This window comes from Neodiprion lecontei, chromosome 1 (genome assembly GCF_021901455.1).
Source record: "Neodiprion lecontei isolate iyNeoLeco1 chromosome 1, iyNeoLeco1.1, whole genome shotgun sequence".
Taxonomy (NCBI): Eukaryota; Metazoa; Arthropoda; class Insecta; order Hymenoptera; family Diprionidae; genus Neodiprion; species Neodiprion lecontei.
In genome coordinates, this window is record NC_060260.1 from 36,148,744 (window position 1) to 36,166,967 (window position 18,224).

An 18,224-nucleotide genomic window follows, 5' to 3' on the forward strand; every position below is an offset into this window, starting at 1 on the left:
CGTAAAACATACCGTAAACAAATTTCTAATCAATTCAAAAACCGTCGAGTATGTGCGGCATACATTAAATCAAAATTACTCACAGTAATCGAAAAGATGTTCTACCAAATTTTGGATTTATAATAAATGTCGGTGGTCGTACAAGCCAACGGTATCGTGTAAGCCGTATAAGTTTCTGCTTGATCAGCTGATGTCGCCATGTTTTCCTTGAAAAATTTTAAAAACCATATTTGCAAGTTTTTAAAAATAATTACCAAAACTTTGTCATTGTCTACCAAGCATTACCAAGGGATTGAAAAGGCGAATCAACTTCAGTACATGGTTCATCTTAGTAAAGTAAGTCTTTATTAATTCATTAACATACTTTTCATACAAAAATTTATACTTGGTGATACAATTTTCACACAAGACAACCTGTTTATTTCTGGTTGGTCACTGGAGACTCTCGGACATAAGAAGGGTGGGAATTATATGAGGGGAGAAATTGGGGCACCTCTTGTATTTTTAACACTCAGTAATAATGTTCATTCTGTGCTGTGGAGTAGTAACGAATTTATGATTATGGTGTAATAATGACATAAGGTACAAAGGAATACTATTCACATGCTTTGTCAGATTTTTCTAGACGTAAATAAAAACTGTCAGAAGTTCAAGGCACTTTTTTCTTCTATGTTGTACATTACAGGTACAATAAGCAAATGCTTATGTACAATTGATAACGATATTACTTAAATTTTTATAATAGAATTTCGACCAAAAAGACTATTCAAGCAATGTAGTAAACTTGTTTAAAAATATATACACACACGCATATTGCCTGCAACGTGAACTATTATTATTGGTATTATTTTCTTACTCGTTACGCCGATGTAAAAAAATATAACTAGCATTAAATTTACAGTGCACACAAAAAGCACGCACCACAAGATACAACAAAAAATGAAGGTTTTTTTTCCTTTTCTTTCCTATAAGTAACAACAAAAATTTTCAAAATACATGTCTAATCAAACATTGTATGAAAAAAAAAAAAAAGAAAATAAAAGATATTTCCAAAGTTTATAATGAAAAAGATCATATGTTTAATAATTCGCTCTAGTCAAACATGCAGAAATTTGTTCCAGGTATCAGATTCAGAAATTCAAATCAAGAATTTACAATCTCTATTGACAATGCATATTCTTCACTGAAAGATGATCACGAGTAATTGAATTTGAACCTAAGTTATTTTTTAACATGTTACGTGAGTTGACATTCTAGACGGCGTTAACAGCAAGGACATAAAATGCAAAAAAAAAAAAACTAATGTACTAGTCCATGGCAATAATGCCACAAGTGATAACCAAGCAATACGTATGAATGTTCTATGCCCTTGTGGCTACTTAGAAATTAATACAGCCATATATATATATATATATATATATATATATATATATATATATATGTATATATATATACACACCTATAAAAACTGATCGAGTCTATCATGTAGAATTGTTATAGGACCTTAAAACATGAATTACTTAATCTATCACTTTTTTCCCATTTTTCATTTTTTCTTCTTTCTCCTTTAATTCAGGCCTAAAGACATATGTCATCAGTCATTAAACATCAACAATATATACGCGATCAATTTCTGACATAATAGACACAATATACAATTCGTATTATGTACAAAAATCAGTTACAGAACAATGAAATTCGCTGTTAAGTTAAATATATTATGTTAGGATAGATTATATTCACTATTCCCAAAGTTTCATTACAGCCAGTAGTTAAACGATCCCAGTGAGAATTATTAAAGTGACTGGTCTAGTCAGTCTTATCCAAAGGGTAACAAAGAAATCCCCAGTTTACTACTATAGAATGAAAAATCTGTAAATTACTTATTGGTATGGATAAAAGAATTTCTAATCAATTTTACATCGTAAGTAAATTTGTTTCTACACATTCGAGCAATTATTCAGTCAAAAGTCATTTCTACATTGACTGAATAATGTTTTCTCTTTTTCTTTAGTTTGTATAATTCCACATTATAACCAATGCTCAGAAGCACACCACATGCTATAAGATACAGTTACTTTAGTAAATGATGCTTAGAATAAAGAGTTACTAGATGCATATAATTCGCATTAAATTGAAAAGTGGAAAAACAAATGCTAAGAAATTAGCTCGCGTGCAAAAGCGATTAAAATGAATCTTAGGATAATTAATTGTCTACAGGATCCGCCACGAAAGTTACGCCAAACAGTTTGAATAACTTATAGTCATAAATCTGGGCCAAGATCATATACTCTGATCGAATTTTGAATTGAAAAGGTGAAAATTAACACGGCACGGCTTGTTCAACTACACATACTCTTTAACTATTTGAAAAAAAGAGAAATAACGGGAAACAAATGACACTTGATGTTTCAAGTTTGAGGATGTAAAAGCTGTTGTCTAAGGCTTCGATTTTAAAATAATATTTCCATCTGTTGATAATTATGCATTGAATTCAACACTGTTAACGCAAAGAGTGAAATGGTCATAATTTCAACAAATTTTGATCACTTCTTCAATCTTTCCATTAATTTTCGTTAAATGAAGCTACAGCGATAGTAAGTTGTGTGAAAAACTGTAGTTTATTATCAACTGATATTAACTGTTAAAAATTGTTCGTTCTGTAAATGACTGTTTATGCCCACCTGGCAAGCACTTGAAATATTTGAACAAAGAGCATTACTTTTCACTTTTTAGTTTAGTTTTCTACTCTTGACTTTGAAGATAAATCTTTATTTTTTTCAACTTGCTCCAAATTTTCCCAACTCAAGATATTAGTGCTGTGTTAATCCCTGTGCAAGCCCTTTTACTTATGGCAGAAAGTTGCGCAGCGGTGTTGGAAGAGATATCACGATGGTTTAAATACGATGGTTGCCATTGATGATTAACTATAACAATGTTTTATGTTTATTCTACTCAAGCCGTCATTACAAAGTCAATTACGGCTTAAGTATAAGGGTGCAGTGGCGGTGGAAGCCGGGGCGGAGTTGATGAATGTTTTTGACTACTTGAGGGTGGAGTTAAAATGCCACTTCTATTAAGGCTACTGTTGGAATCGAATTCTGCTTGCGGGTTGACAGAGTCTGCAAGAGGTAGTTCGGTTGTCAACCGTTGCAGGGCTCGATCCAACATATTTAAATCTACTACGTGAGTTTGTATGCGATGGGATTCGTCCATAACTATATTAGGCACTGCTGCTCTTAGTCCAGACCCGGAATGGGATTCTATGGGCGGTATGGCGGACCTCAACAGAAGTTGTGGAACTTCTTCGGCAACGGTGTTGGCGAATGCGTCTAACCATCTTGCACACGGTGATAATTGTTCCCATGTTAAGCCCGATACTCTCAAGGCACACTCTCTTCCTTGTACGTGATAAATAGCTGCGGCAGCTATATGACTGTACGGAAATTTAAGGCAGCTTTCATCCAACGTTGCCAAGTCAAGGAGTTGGGCAGCCTGAGAATATTTAAGCCCACCATATTGGGGGTAAACAAATGCATTCGGACGGGATGTATCACCGCATTCCACTTGCATGTAAATGTTGAGCCAACCAGGCGCTGTGATTGAAGAAAGATTCCACCCGAGTCCCTTCAGAACTATCAGTTCTTTTCCAAGTATTTCTGACTCTGTACAGGCGCCATCCGTGACGTATGCAAATTCCGCTATCTTAGGAGGGTAGATCTCCTCAACCTGTACGTGAGAATGAATAATTGTATTAGTCGCTTGTGCCGAAAAGAAATTTTCAATGCAAATTATTTGATGCGGTATGGTTCAATTTTTTAAAACGTTTAACAAGATAAAAAATTTAATGATTTTTGCTGTGTCTCTCAGTAATCATAAAAGTGGCTTACTTCGTGAAAATTGTTGTTTGATTTTTGTTTGATGGAATAATTGTATTCAAATTATCTTGGGTATTTTTAACTGTATCAACTATAATTCAGATTTTTGTTCGAACAGCAAAATAAATTTTATCTGAAAAAGACTTCATTTTCGAAACTACCAATAGCCTTAGAAGTCTGCTTCAATAATGTGTTGATAAATAATCAACAAACAATATAGTAAAAATTGAATTAATTCAATTTGGTAAAGTATGGATAGGTTATTTTATATGTTTAGTGTGAAAACGTTTATGATTTCAGCATAAAAGTGGTTTAAGAATTTTGTTTCAGAAGTCAATAATAATGGTTTTAGAGAAATTGAATTTTTTTTTTCTAATGCTAATTTTAGCATACCTGTACAATATTATGTCATAAAATTATGCGAGATGGAACGCAATGCATAGTTTTGCATATGTCTTGATTAGAAAGATGATAACCAATTACTGTGGCTCAAAAAAATTTCTATCTAAAGCCATATGTTGAAGGATTAAATTTCAGACAAGAAACAATAAATTTGAGGCCTGGATGTGATGGAAAAAATTAAATCCTATTTCAAAATTGCTTTTACACGTGCTTGATTGATGAATTCTTTTTTACATATGGTAAATGTTTACTTATCGAAATGTTTTGAATTAAAATGATTTATTGAAGGTGGAGATTTAAATATCGAATTTAGAGAAAAATTTGCCAAGCCGATTCCCATATAAATTTCCTGAAAAATAATAAAGCATACGAGTTACCAATTTGTAGGTTAACCCAGTAATATTTATTACAAATAATTCAAGCAACTACAAAAATACTGGAAACAAAATACTGCAGTCCAAAACTTAATTGTGAATTCATAAAAGTAAGGCATAACTTACAGGCCAAAAATTATTAATGAGCAATGAGACTTTAAAGATCTAGAACGTGACCGCAATACTAGAAACTCACCTTGGAAGCAATGAACAAGCAAGTAATGCCGATAAGTTGAAGCTGGTTTTTGGGGACATTTTGATGAGACGACAGATACCTATCAACGAAATCCATTGCTAAGTAATATGTCTCCCTGTGTAACTTATAAACTTCGCAGACCTCGATAAGCCAGTCTAACAGAATAGCTCTCATTCGAGGTTGCAGAGTGGGATGCCTCTGAAACATCTGAGGATCCCTTTGAGTCAAAGACTTCTGATCCCCTAGGCACATCAGCGACCATACTTGTGACCCGTCCGCCCAAGGAAAGGAAGGAAGTGGACTGGGCCTGTTGGGCCCACCGTTGGACGCAGATGGTGTCAGGAAACAAGTTGCATTCCTGAGTTCGGACCAGCTAATTGGGTCCTGCTGCTCTGTTAAAGGTGAGGTTTGTTGCTGTTGTTGCTGTTGCTGCTGCTGCTGCTGCTGTGGAGTACGAAGACCATCTGCAGTTGAAGTCGAGTGGCAAGTTTCATTGGATGGTGTATGAGCAGAAGATATCGAGGGGACCTTCTTAGGTGGGTAAATATTTTCTGCATCCTCAGAGATCTCTGTGTTTCGACGTTTACGTTTCAGAGTTTGTGGCTTGCTTGTTGGCAGATAAATCTGTGATGGCTGCTTTTCCTGCAAGCTGAACGTGAGAAATATTTCGTTTTAGATCGTTTGTTATTGGCCAAAAATTTGTTCAACATTTCTACATTAAGATATTACGAGATCCATTCCCTGTTCAATCACATTTTAAACTGTGTAATTCTTTCTACACTTTCCTTGAAAAAGCACAAGTAGAGATAATCTTAATGTTGTTGTCCAATATTCGAGGCTTTGGTAATCAGGTGTTGAAAATTTAATCAAGTTGACTTGACGATATTCAAGCAATGTCACTAATAGAAAAATTAATAATATTCCATAAAAAAGCTGGTGTTTCAATCATTATATCGAATACTCTGTGATGCTGATTATAAATTTATATACAATTGCAAAGGGTGACGTTCTAAAACCCAACAAATTGGCGAATGCTGATCCAACAAGGCGGAGCTTTCTCGATTAAATTTTGGACTATGTTTACTTATCAGAATCAAATTTTTAGTGTTTGATCTGTGCATCAAGACACACTGGTACAAATACGCCTCATATTTGCTTAAATTCTAATTAAAGTTGAACAGTTATTGTAAAAAAATGTGTCAGTGACGAGAGACGTCAAAGGTTCGGTTCCACGACTCTGAAGGTATCGAAAAATTGTCAGAAATTTATGAAAAGAAGATATTTCTTGGAGAATGACTTTGGTAATCGATCAAATTGATTTTCAGTTTTATTGCAGTGAGTTAAGTGGGTTTTTCACCCTAAAAACCTGAGCCACTTAATGGCAGCCATTTGCAAGTAACTGGAACACCTCCAATAGGAAGATTTTTCGTGACCTCCACGTTGTTGGAAGAATAGAAACTTCTTCGGAAATACATTGTTCAGACTCAGAGATGAATTTAATAAGGTTTAATCGTTATAATAATAAGAGAATCAAATAAATAGAACCTTACTTTCGGAAAGTCGAGCCTCTTACCGGAATAAAATATTTATATATAAAATTGATAAAAATTTTATGCAAATTTCTATGGATTATTAAACTACGATCCAAATGGGATCTGAGTTAAATTAATTGGTGAGATAAAATATTTTTCGAGGTGTAAATGTGGCGTTCGTCGACCTACCTCGTTTGTGGCATCTTGTTCGTCGTTTGGTGGCGTATTTTATCTAACGACGAAGATCCAGGTGCGTATTGATTTTTTTAACGGATCGAGCGGATCTTATAGAATATTCGGAGACCGGATAATTAAAAATCACTATGGAATATCCAGAGTAAAATAGAAAATTACAGGAGGTCCGTGCATGCAGAGTTCACTTTACACACTCGCCATAATGCACAGTCTCTACGTTGACTCTGGCAAATTGATGTCGAAATATTATTTACCAGGGCTTGGAATGGTTCGCAATATTATTAAAAGTTTGCATAATTGGTTAGGGCCGCTACCTACTGGCTGGAATATTTATTTCTAATGAAATATCGAGGAGGTTTTCTTCTCAAAGCGCGGGAGAGTAGCGCGCGAAAAGGTGGCCAACCCCTAGTCGGCGGCTCGGTACTGTCACGCCCTCTGTACACACAACATAACCTCAAAAAAAAGCTAAAAATTTTCACCTCACTTAGAATAAGACGTCAAAATCAGTAACGTCAATATCCTATCTTATAAAAACGACGCGTTCGTGTTAAATCGCGAATATAATCCAACCTAATCGAACCGATGGTGGTCACATTCATCACTCACAACGTACACAATATTCTCGACTATTCTGTCACTGAGTACATACACAGTTCACTCTAACGCACCACCGCTAATCCGTGAACCTTTATCTTACGATTGAAAATTAACACGATTGCAGTTTTCACCGAAATGCAAGTATTACACCATCGCGCGTTTGCGGGAGAATGACCGGTTGTGTGACGCGCTTGCCGGGAGTGCATCGTTCGGAACAACCCGGATTGGTCGAACTCTGGCAGACAGCTGGCGCTCAGCTGATTTCTCCGCGCACACACAGCCGACTTCTCACTACGCATAAGCGAACACATAGATGCGGGCGCGGGAAATATCGCGCGTAAACTCAGCCTGCAATACCTTCGGCCCGCCAACGAGATGTCAAAGGATATCTTGCCACGTACCCCAATTCTTTAGGTGGGGTCTTTACCGGCTTTACTGACCACACTCACTATCATTAATTACTATTTACAATCCCGTCGTTTATCAACAGAGTTAATCATTCAACTACATTCGTTAAACGATAATACTCGTATGCAATCTATGCACGTACAATTGCGCGCGAAATTTTTCTCCCCATAGATTACCATCAACTTCATCCATCAAATGAGGTTTGTTTTACCGCTATGTATTTCTTTCCGGAATGCAATTATCGCCAATTAGGGACACGATACTTGTTACATCATAACAGCATTAACAGCTGCGTAAGCGATTTATTTTGCATTCTTCGATTGTCGGTTTGCAGTCATTTATAGTACGATAGAATATATTCAACTAAATTGAGTTGTCATCAATTGACGGCAAATTTTTAGAGTTCTCGAACAAATTCCAACATATCACGCTACAAATTTATTTACTTAAATTTTTTATTATGCTATAAATATACATGTATTGGTTGCTACAGTATTCGCTGTCTACGGAATATAATTAGTAGAACTATTGGTCTTCAGACGGAGCACGAATTTGGGGGTATCCTGCGACCATTATTCATCCTCTCACGGAAGGCCCTTGACATTAGAGTGCCCGTGACATTGGCTTGAAATTTGGACCGAGCGTGAATTTTGAACGCCTACGTCTGCCGGCATATCTCCGTAAACAGATGGCCTGTGAATCTGTTCTAGTATCTTAGTAACTGCAGTCGGAATAGATGAAAAAAAATAAGCGAGAGAAAAAATTAAGCGATGTAGAAAGAAGTTATTGAACAACGAGGCTGACCTAAAAGTGTTTTAATTTTGAATTTCAATTAAGTCGTAACAAAAATCAGCGGTACATTCATTTCTTCGTGACCCCAAGACCACGTGTAAACTTGGCCGATAGTTGTGCTGTTATCCACTGGGAAAATAGTGGCGCTGCGTCGCATCACGAAGCTCGAACAAATATGACAATATGACGAGCTGCAGGATTAAACGTGTACGGTGATAGACCGGATGGAGGGGGGGGAGACAGGAGCGAACAAACGATTGTCCATCTGCAATGTGAAAGTCAATGGGTATAGTTGCTTACCCACTCGTTCATGTCACCCACCGTCTTGGTAGTATGGTCCTGCTATAAATGGCCTCCTGTTATTGCATGTAAACTGGAAGAAGAACGGTGGATATAAGGATCAAAGGAGATTTGCTGCTCATTGTTGAGGAGAAAGAGAACCACTGGCTTTCTGGAAATCATCAGTGGCTAGTGGGGTCCGGGGGCCATTATACGCGTTATATATGTCCCGCAATTTGATCCCACATCGCTCGTTCCCAACGGAGAACTAATTTTCGCGAATTCCCCATCACGAGATTCGAAGTCTGCTCAAGAGCCCATAGTTCGAGGAGTTACTTTCGCGACAGCGTCTACACCCGGTAAAGTGGAAGTGTTAGTATCGCATCGAATTGTCCGTTATAATAATCGTACTTTGCATCTGCTCAATCGGGATTTGTGAAACCAAAGTGCTTATAGAAAAATTACCCTTTGGACTTCCCTTCTAAACCGCTATTAGTCAAAGATAACTACACTAATGAGGATACTTCGTTTATTCTTCCACTATACCTCTACGTGCGCTTCGTAGTTTATTGACCCCCCCCCCCCTCCCTCTTCCACCTCCGTTGTTCGATTTTCAAAGAATTTTATTGCTTACGATACATTAGGGCACCGCGTGCTTCCTGGATACTATTAATTCTGCCATTTGCACGGCATTTAACCCTCACCCTAATCCTCCGACAAGCGGCATTGAAAAGTGTACTTAACGAGCCTGTGTCTAGACAGTATCATAAGCACGTACAATATGTGCGGAATTTGATGAATCACGAAATGCACTGCGAGTTGAGATATGATATTTTGAACTGATGCATGAAGATACATTTCCATTGGATTCTTATCAATCTAGTAATGAAGCTAAAGCTAGCAGTCAGAGTTAGCAGCCAAAAGTGTTAAACTTTTTGGAATCTGAAAAATGCAGATCAGTTTTGTCCTCACAATTCTATAACAGTATTGAGGGTTCAAGGTTTTGATGAATAATAGAACGTTTGACTGCTAATTCTGGCTGCATACTACATACTAGATTTAACCTCAAGTTGGATTATTCTTATTTTCAGTAATAAAGCAACTAATTTGAAATTATTTTTGTCGATCAAAGTGAAAAATAAAATCTTAGGATAATATCGAAATTAATAATAAAGGAAAAAAATTAGTGAAATCTCCCCAATTGGTTTTTTTTTCCAACATATAGCTTCGAAAAATTTATAAACCTCAAATGATTACTTTGACTTCTACATAAATTCTTACCCATAAGTATTTCATTTTCGAGCCTGTCCAGCACTACACCTGAATTACTAATCACTTACCTTGTGAGCTATAACAGTCATTGAAATCGATAAGATACCTGAAATAAAATTCGCATATCATTTCCAACTTCTTATTACTTTCATTTTGTTTTATCGAGTAATCTTATGATTATAAATATTTATTACAGGGTAAATGATTAGGATCTGTTGAGAGGGTAATACAACGTGTGATGCCAGCCAAAACAAAATCTCGTGTTCCAGAAAATATGGGGGTCAGTAGTGGTTTAGTTGACGCTAGAGCTAAGCAAGTTCTACGAGAAGCAGTTGACGCTGTGGTGAATAGCTTTGCTAAGCACACGCAGGGTTACGGACGAGGTAATAATCTTTATTTACAAATCATCATCGACTATTCTAGTTAACTTACATGTCTAAAATTTTTTCCATTTTCCATACTATTATGCAGTACTTTCTTTAACAGAAAGCATTGTGTAATTCTGGTTTTGTTTTTGATAACAGTGAACGTTGTGGAGGCTTTGCAAGAATTTTGGCAAATGAAACAGAGCAGAGGAACAGAGTTACGGAATGGAGCGCTAGTGATTTATGAATCTATTCCTGGAGCCAATCCACCTTATGTTTGTTACGTCACTCTACCAGGTGGCTCCTGTTTTGGCAGTTTCCAAAATTGTCCCACTAAGGCTGAAGCACGTCGTTCTGCAGCCAAAATCGCACTGATGAATTCAGTTTTCAATGAACATCCTTCCAGACGTATTACAGACGATTTTATAGAAAAAGCTGTGGCAGAAGCTAGAGCTAGTTTTGGAAAACCGTCATCCACCCCAAATGGAGTTGGCAGTCAGACGCAGGTATTTTTTTAATCAAATTGTCACTAAAAATACTATTTTAAAACGTTTGCGTTCGTTTAATCACCTGCAAACTTTTGGATTATTCATGAAGTACATGTGGATGTATTTACTTGGTGTTATCTTCAAAAGTCAGTGGTAGTCCAATTTCGGGTATCTAGTTCCACTGGATTAGTACCTTTATGTTTCCTACTTAAATGACAGAGAAAAAAAAGATCAAGTTGACCCCACTTTCCAGTGCGTGAATGATGTATTTACAGGATTGTGGGGAAAACAGTCAAGGTGTGCCAAATGATAAATTGTATCACCTTATTTTTGAACACGCAACAGGATTGCAAAGAGTTGAGGATATTTTAAATAAAAATAGATGTATAAATATTTCCAGGGAAGTGGAGATGAAAAGGAAGACCCCAACACAGGGATCGGAGCATTTAGATTCATGCTGGAATGTAACCGTGGCCGAACAATGTTAGAATTCCAAGAACTGATGACTGTCTTTCAGCTTTTGCACTGGAATGGATCATTAAAAGCTATGCGCGAAAGACAGTGCAGCAGGCAAGAGGTAGTCGCACACTACAGCCACCGAGCGCTTGACGATGACATGCGAAGCCAGATGGCTCTCGATTGGGTTGCCAGAGAGCATGAGAGCGGAGGAGGGATTGTTGCTATGGAGTTAACTGTGGCTGAACAAGAATTAGACACGGCTCGGTTAGCTGGACGAGAGTTAAGATTCCCTAAAGAGAAAAAGGACATTCTTATGCTAGCGCATGCTCAGGTCTGTCCTCAGTAAATTTTTGACTATCGTAGCAAAGAAAAAAGCTACTGGATCAAACTCCGTGTGTCAATCTGCTTCATTTATTCATCGATTAGGAAACATTTTATACTAGTTGACCATCGTATCTATGGTTGCTTAATCCTGTAGGTCAACAACCAATAAGATTAAATTGAATATTTGATTCATTGACGATCGGCAAAACACTTGCCTTTGTTTTGCTTTTGTTATTTCATACATTCGTATGATAGGCATAGAGTTACTACCAGTAGCTCAATTTCTTTGATGTTATTGCTCGTTGTGATTTCGCTTGCCTTCCATTTAATATATTTAAGGCTTGCTGAGAGTGCTGCTTTTTCAGATACCTTTTTTTGAAATCGGTAAATTACATTATTTTACGTCAAAAATTGTATCTAATAGTATGGCAAAATGTGTGGTTTGTGTTTGATGTAGAAATTCGATTAGAATAATTTGTTTGATTTTTTGATCATTCAATCGTGACAGGCAAATAGTCAATTACATATTGTCTGTTCTGTCTAAGACCATGCAATAATAATTATATTATCAAGTATAATCACATATTCGTTAATAATTGTTAAGAAGCTATATTGAATCAAAATACGCTGATATTTGGCAGTGCTTCCAACAAATGCTTCCAATTATCGAAAAAAATCAGACACCACGCTGCCAGTGATGCAATCATTTAATCTAAAATTTAATATTATATGAAGTTTATTTATGTATATATATTTGCCATTAATTTTTATATATGTTGAGCATTGTTTCACTACTAAACATTACGTGATAATATTTTATACTTTAACGAAAAATCGTTTAACGTTAGGCAATAAATTTTATGTGATCACAAGGCGCTTAGCGTCTGTGTTCAGAGTATGTTCATATTTTTCGTAGGAATAATGATAATCAAATGAGAAAATAGGAAATATTTTCAATCAGGGTATTTCAAAAAACCTACACGCAATGGGTGAATCAATGAAAATAAATAAATGAAAAAATCGAAGCACATCGTTGCCGTACTCTGCTTGGCTACAATAAACAGACACAGTTTTATAAGTATGTTTATTAAATATTATATTATTAATAAAATCATTTTATAATGAACTCTGCTGTTTACAACCAATCTGTACGGATTGAAATCAAGTTGTCGGGGCACTAGTAACAGATTTGTCTATCAATTGGGTCGAAGAATTGTTATCGTCCTTCTCTTGTAAGGGGTGTTCTAACACTTTGTCTATTATTCCAAATTCCTTCGCGTCGTTCGGTGCCATAAACTTGTCTCTTTCCATGCTGTTTTCTACGATTATTAATATTACCAATTGTAATTAAATTCCTTTCTACTTCTTATTGGTTCTAATTCAAAATTCAACCACATTCGTTGTGAAAGATTTCAATACATCAATTTTTTTTCACAATATGCAACATCATAGGGATTGCAATGTAAAATTTCCAAGAAGTAGATAGATTTTCATGTCCAGGAAATGACACAGGGCTTACCTATTCGCAGCAGATCAAGTCCAGTATGTTTAACATAGAGTTTATTTATTTGCTTCTTGAGTTTAAGGATCTCTTCAGCTTGAATTTGAATGTCTGTTGCCTGGCCCTGGACACCTCCGGAAGGTTGGTGAATCATTATTCTAGCATTAGGCAACGAATGTCGCATCCCATGGGACCCGGCAGCCAAAAGTAAGCTGGCCATCGAACATGCTTGACCAACGCACCAGGTGGCTACAGGTGGCAGTACGTATTGCATTGTATCGTAAATTCCTAGGCCCGCTGTAACGCTTCCTCCGGGTGAATTTATGTACATATGAATTGGCTTTTTACTACTCTCAGATTGTAGGAACAATAATTGTGCCACAACAAGCGAGGAGACATCATCTGTTATCTATAAGGAATAAGCTCAACAATTAATCAAGTCTACCTGATTTTCTATAACTCGAAAACTCTATAATATAATTGTATGAGCCTTGAAAGTAAAAAAAATGTTATGCCATTGTCAATTCTCATAAAATTAAATTGAGCCAAACAATTTCTTAGAGCCTGAATATATTGCGTGACGTTGACAATGACTAAAAGACTATTGAATTCGTACCGGTCCCATGAGACAGATAATCCGCTCCTTAAGAAGTCTGGAATAAATGTCGTAGGCTCGTTCACCACGTCCCGTTTGTTCAACGACAATGGGAACTAAATTTAAAGTTCTTTTGAAGACTGCGTGAGTTCCATTCTAGGATGAAGAAGTACACCAGATAAGAAAAGGGTAAGGTTAAAGTAGTATATTGAAATAATAGTTTGAATTACACAGTTGTAGGAGTTAGTCAAAGGGTACTTATCATTAATTTATTAATATCGTTACAAGTCCAATAGATACATGAATACATACCGTCGCACATAGCAAGTTGAAAGTATTTCGTAACATCTTTAATTAATGTTTTTTCCGTCAATTAATTGAATACCTATCAACTAAATTCATTTACACATAAACACAGAAAGAATAGGAATTTATCATGAATTGACTAGTATGTGATTCAGCAGGAATTAAATCCTTACTTTTCTGACTGATCTTTGAAAAAGTATCGATGATATTCGTCAAACTATAAAATAATATCAAATGTCCGGTGGTTTTAACCGTTTCTTAACACAATCACAGCCGTTACAAGTAGCCAATTACATTCAAAGATTATTTGTTTGCCATTGGATATACAAAGATGTAGATTTGATTCTACTTGGTAAAGGTCGCTAGTTCCGTGATTTGAAACGGGAAACTAAATCGTATACAATTAATCCAGTCGGTAAGGCAATGTAATTTCAGATACAGTAGAATTCTACAATGCAATGAATGATAATACACAGATGATAACAAACTCGTAAATGAAACCGTCAGCAACGTGACAAAATTCGTAGCGAATTGCATCGTTCCTACGGCGTAACAATATTAAGGGGTTAGGTGGGTTTCAAAATTTTAAAAAATCGAATTTTTTTTTTTATAATTGAATATGTTGAGAATATTCCTTTAAAATTTTAAAACGATCCGAGTCATATTTTAAGAGATATAGCCTTTGGATGTTTCACCCATCAGGCTATAACCGAGCGTGACGCAGGTAAATGGAGGCAGGTATATCGAGCCAGATGCTTAGCTATTGTTCGTTTATTTTTGTGATGCGAATACTAGGCTTAGGACTTGCCGGATGTAGAAAATTCTGTGGTTTGATGGATATAAGTTTCTCATTCTTGAATGCATCAACGTACAATTTTTATGTTGATAAAATACATGAGTGCGTCATAACTGTTGCCGAATCAATTTTGTTGTCTGCTGCAAATCAAGAAAAAAAATTAACGTGTGATGAAAATAATGTTGAAGATACGACAGATGTTACCGTGTCAGGTGATGGCACGTGGAAAAAACATGGGTTTGCATCATTATACGGTGTAAGTACGATTATTTACATGTTATTTGAATGTAAATCTTCAACCGCGTTTTTCTCGAAACTACATTTTTGAAATCGGTAGTCACGATTTCTCGAAAACTTATGAACCGATCTCTTTCAAATTTTGCACACTTCTTCAAAATAACATTATCTCGTGCTTGAACGATGGAATTTTGTTTTTTCTATTCCAAGTAATTTTTCAAGGCCATGAAGGGTGCAAATTTTACTCAAAATAAGGGTTTTTTGTTTTCAACGCCGCCAAAAATGTAATTTTTGTTTTTTTTTTCCTTCGTCCAAGTACGAGTTTTAAACATCTACTAACAGAAAATTTTTGGTTTTTGCATTTCAGATGGATCTGTCATGAGTTATCCTGACTACGCCGAGAGAACTTTTTTTTGAGGGGTCATAGCAGACGACGTGTCCACGCCTTAATTTTCAATATTTTTCAATGAAAATTTCACAAACTACTTATGAAATATGTATCTTTTATGTGTTAAATTGATGGAATAAAACATTCTGTTGATTAAGTAAAAAAAAATTCATAAAAATGTACCTATTTTGAGCTTTTGAAACCCACCTGACCCCTTAACCTTCCTTTTTTTTTGACAGAAAAGTCTTCCGTCTCTGATTTGATTTGTATGACCCTTTTCCGACCAATTGGACCCCCAGGAACTCAGAAAACGCTGCGAAAAGAGCGTGGGACCAACAGGAGAGAAATGGCGAGCGAAAAAGTACCAGCTGAAAAATGTCGAAAACACAGGTTCTCGTTTTTTGGCTGTAACTTTCGATCCGTTGATCGCAGCCTATCGGGACTGCGCCCAATCGATTTCTCTCGCAAAATTACGTCGGACTAGCGCCAGAAAGAATTTATTCCAGCACTTTTCAAAATCGCGAAAGTTTTTGCCAAAAATACAAAGGGGTTAACCTTCCTTTTTTTGCGACCGAAAAGTCTTTCGTCTCAGATTTGATTTGTATGACCCTTTCCCGACCAATTGGACCCCCAGGACTTCAGAAAACGCTGCGAAAAGAGCGTGGGACCAACAGGAGAGAAATGGCGAGCGAAAAAGCACCAGCTGAAAAATGTCGAAAACACAGGTTCTCGTTTTTTGGCTGTAACTTTCGATCCGTTGATCGCAGCCTATCGGGACTGCGCCCAATCGATTTCTCTCGCAAAATTACGTCGGACTAGCGCCAGAAAGAATTTATTCCAGCACTTTTCAAAATCGCGAAAATTTTCGCCAAAAATACAAAGGGGTTAACCTTCCTTTTTTTGCGACCGAAAAGTCTTTCGTCTCAGATTTGATTTGTATGACCCTTTCCCGACCAATTGGACCCCGAGGACTTCAGAAAACGCTGCGAAAAGAGCGTGGGACCAACAGGAGAGAAATGGCGAGCGAAAAAGCGCCAGCTGAAAAATGTCGAAAACACAGGTTCTCGTTTTTTGGCTGTAACTTTCGATCCGTTGATCGCAGCCTATCGGGACTGCGCCCAATCGATTTCTCTCGCAAAATTACGTCGGACTAGCGCCAGAAAGAATTTATTCCAGCACTTTTCAAAATCGCAAAAATTTTTGCCAAAAATACAAAGGGGTTAACCTTCCTTTTTTTGCGACCGAAAAGTCTTTCGTCTCAGATTTGATTTGTATGACCCTTTCCCGACCAATTGGATCCCCAGGAACTCAGAAATCGCAGCGAAAAGAGCGTGGGACCAACAGGAGAGAAATGGCGAGCGAAAAAGCGCCAGCTGAAAAATGTCGAAAACACAGGTTCTCGTTTCTTGGCTGTAACTTTTGATCCGTTGATCGCAGCCTATTGGGACTGCGCCCAATCGATTTCTCTCGCAAAATTACGTCGGACTAGTGCCAGAAAGAATTTATTCCAGCACTTTTCAAAATCGCGAAAATTTTTGCCAAAAATAAAAAGGGCCTAAGGGGTTAGGTGGGTTTCAAAATTTTAAAAAATCGAATTTTTTTTTTTTGCTTATCTTATAATTGAATATGTTGAGAATATTCCTTTAAAATTTTAAAACGATCCGAGTCATATTCTAAGAGATATAGCCTTTGGATGTTTCACCCATCAGGCTATAACCGAGCGTGACGCAGGTATATGGAGGCAAGTATATCGAGGCAGCTGCTTAGCTATTGTTCGTTTATTTTTGTGATGAGAATACTTGGCTTAGGACTTGCCGGATGTAAAAAATTCTGTGGTTTGATGGATATAAGTTTCTCATTCTTGAATGCATCAACGTACAATTTTTATGTTGATAAAATACATGAGTGCGTCATAACTGTTGCCGAATCAATTTTGTTGTCTGCTGCAAATCAAGAAAAAAAATTAACGTGTGATGAAAATAATGTTGAAGATACGACAGATGTTACCGTGTCAGGTGATGGCACGTGGAAAAAACATGGGTTTGCATCATTATACGGTGTAAGTACGATTATTTACATGTTATTTGAATGTAAATCTTCAATCGCGTTTTTCTCGAAACTACATTTTTGAAATCGGTAGTCACGATTTCTCGAAAACTTATGAACCGATCTCTTTCAAATTTTGCACACTTCTTAAAATAACATTATCTCGTGCTTGAACGAAGGAATTTTTTTTTTTTCTATTCCAAGTAATTTTTTATGGCCATGAAGGGTGCAAATTTTACTCAAAATAAGGGTTTTTTGTTTTCAACGCCGCCAAAAATGTAATTTTTGTTTTTTTTTTTCCTTCGTCCAAGTACGAGTCTTAAAAATCTACTAACAGAAAATTTTTGGTTTTTGCATTTCAGATGAATCTGTAGGGATTGTGTTAGGCGGGGTTACACACACACCAACGACGAATACCTAGTATGTATAAATATTATATATTTATTCAATGTCCTAAAACTATTACAGCCCAATGATCACTTTTGTCTGAACTTTGACCACGTGCTACAGCTGTAGCCTTTGTTTAGCTAATGGCGTCGATGAAATCAGTTTTCACGGTCAACGTATGTTTCCGCCGACTCCGCTGCTGCTGGTTGTCGCCACCGCCTTGAGCACTGACGTGCTCCCTTGCGGTGACAGTCGGTACTGCCGATCCGGGTGCCACAACTTTGTCATGAGTTATCCTGACTACGCCGAGAGAACTTTTTTTTGAGGGGTCATAGCAGACGACGTGTCCACGCCTTAATTTTCAATATTTTTCACTGAAAATTTCACAAACTACTTATAAAATATGT

At 36.7% G+C, this 18,224-nt stretch overlaps 3 protein-coding genes across 7 annotated transcripts; 1 reads left to right on the forward strand and 2 right to left on the reverse strand.

Moving 5' to 3' along the window:
• Positions 1–1,323: 1,323 nt before the first annotated feature.
• LOC107225699 (G1/S-specific cyclin-E) lies at positions 1,324–7,395 on the reverse strand. The gene is made up of 3 exons (XM_015666245.2): positions 6,572–7,395; positions 4,851–5,499; positions 1,324–3,729 (listed from the first exon to the last, which is right to left on the reverse strand). The coding sequence occupies exons 1-3, from the start codon at positions 6,583–6,585 to the stop codon at positions 2,986–2,988; spliced, it is 1,407 nt and encodes a 468-aa protein (XP_015521731.1). The 5' UTR covers positions 6,586–7,395; the 3' UTR covers positions 1,324–2,985.
• On the forward strand, positions 5,253–12,521 carry LOC107225695 (protein limb expression 1 homolog). 5 transcript variants are annotated; one of them, XM_046743763.1, is made up of 4 exons: positions 5,253–5,386; positions 10,122–10,308; positions 10,450–10,796; positions 11,161–12,521. In XM_046743763.1, the coding sequence occupies exons 2-4, from the start codon at positions 10,164–10,166 to the stop codon at positions 11,581–11,583; spliced, it is 915 nt and encodes a 304-aa protein (XP_046599719.1). In that variant the 5' UTR covers positions 5,253–5,386; positions 10,122–10,163; the 3' UTR covers positions 11,584–12,521. The 5 variants fall into 5 exon arrangements, with proteins under 5 accessions (XP_046599719.1, XP_046599722.1, XP_046599711.1 ...); XM_046743766.1 differs by lacking the exon at positions 5,253–5,386 and adding an exon at positions 8,159–8,660; XM_046743755.1 differs by lacking the exon at positions 5,253–5,386 and adding an exon at positions 8,667–9,025.
• Positions 12,483–14,261, reverse strand: LOC107225714 (ATP-dependent Clp protease proteolytic subunit). The gene is made up of 4 exons (XM_015666262.2): positions 13,970–14,261; positions 13,679–13,813; positions 13,081–13,471; positions 12,483–12,880 (listed from the first exon to the last, which is right to left on the reverse strand). The coding sequence occupies exons 1-4, from the start codon at positions 14,003–14,005 to the stop codon at positions 12,723–12,725; spliced, it is 720 nt and encodes a 239-aa protein (XP_015521748.1). The 5' UTR covers positions 14,006–14,261; the 3' UTR covers positions 12,483–12,722.
• Between the last annotated feature and the right edge of the window lie 3,963 nt (positions 14,262–18,224).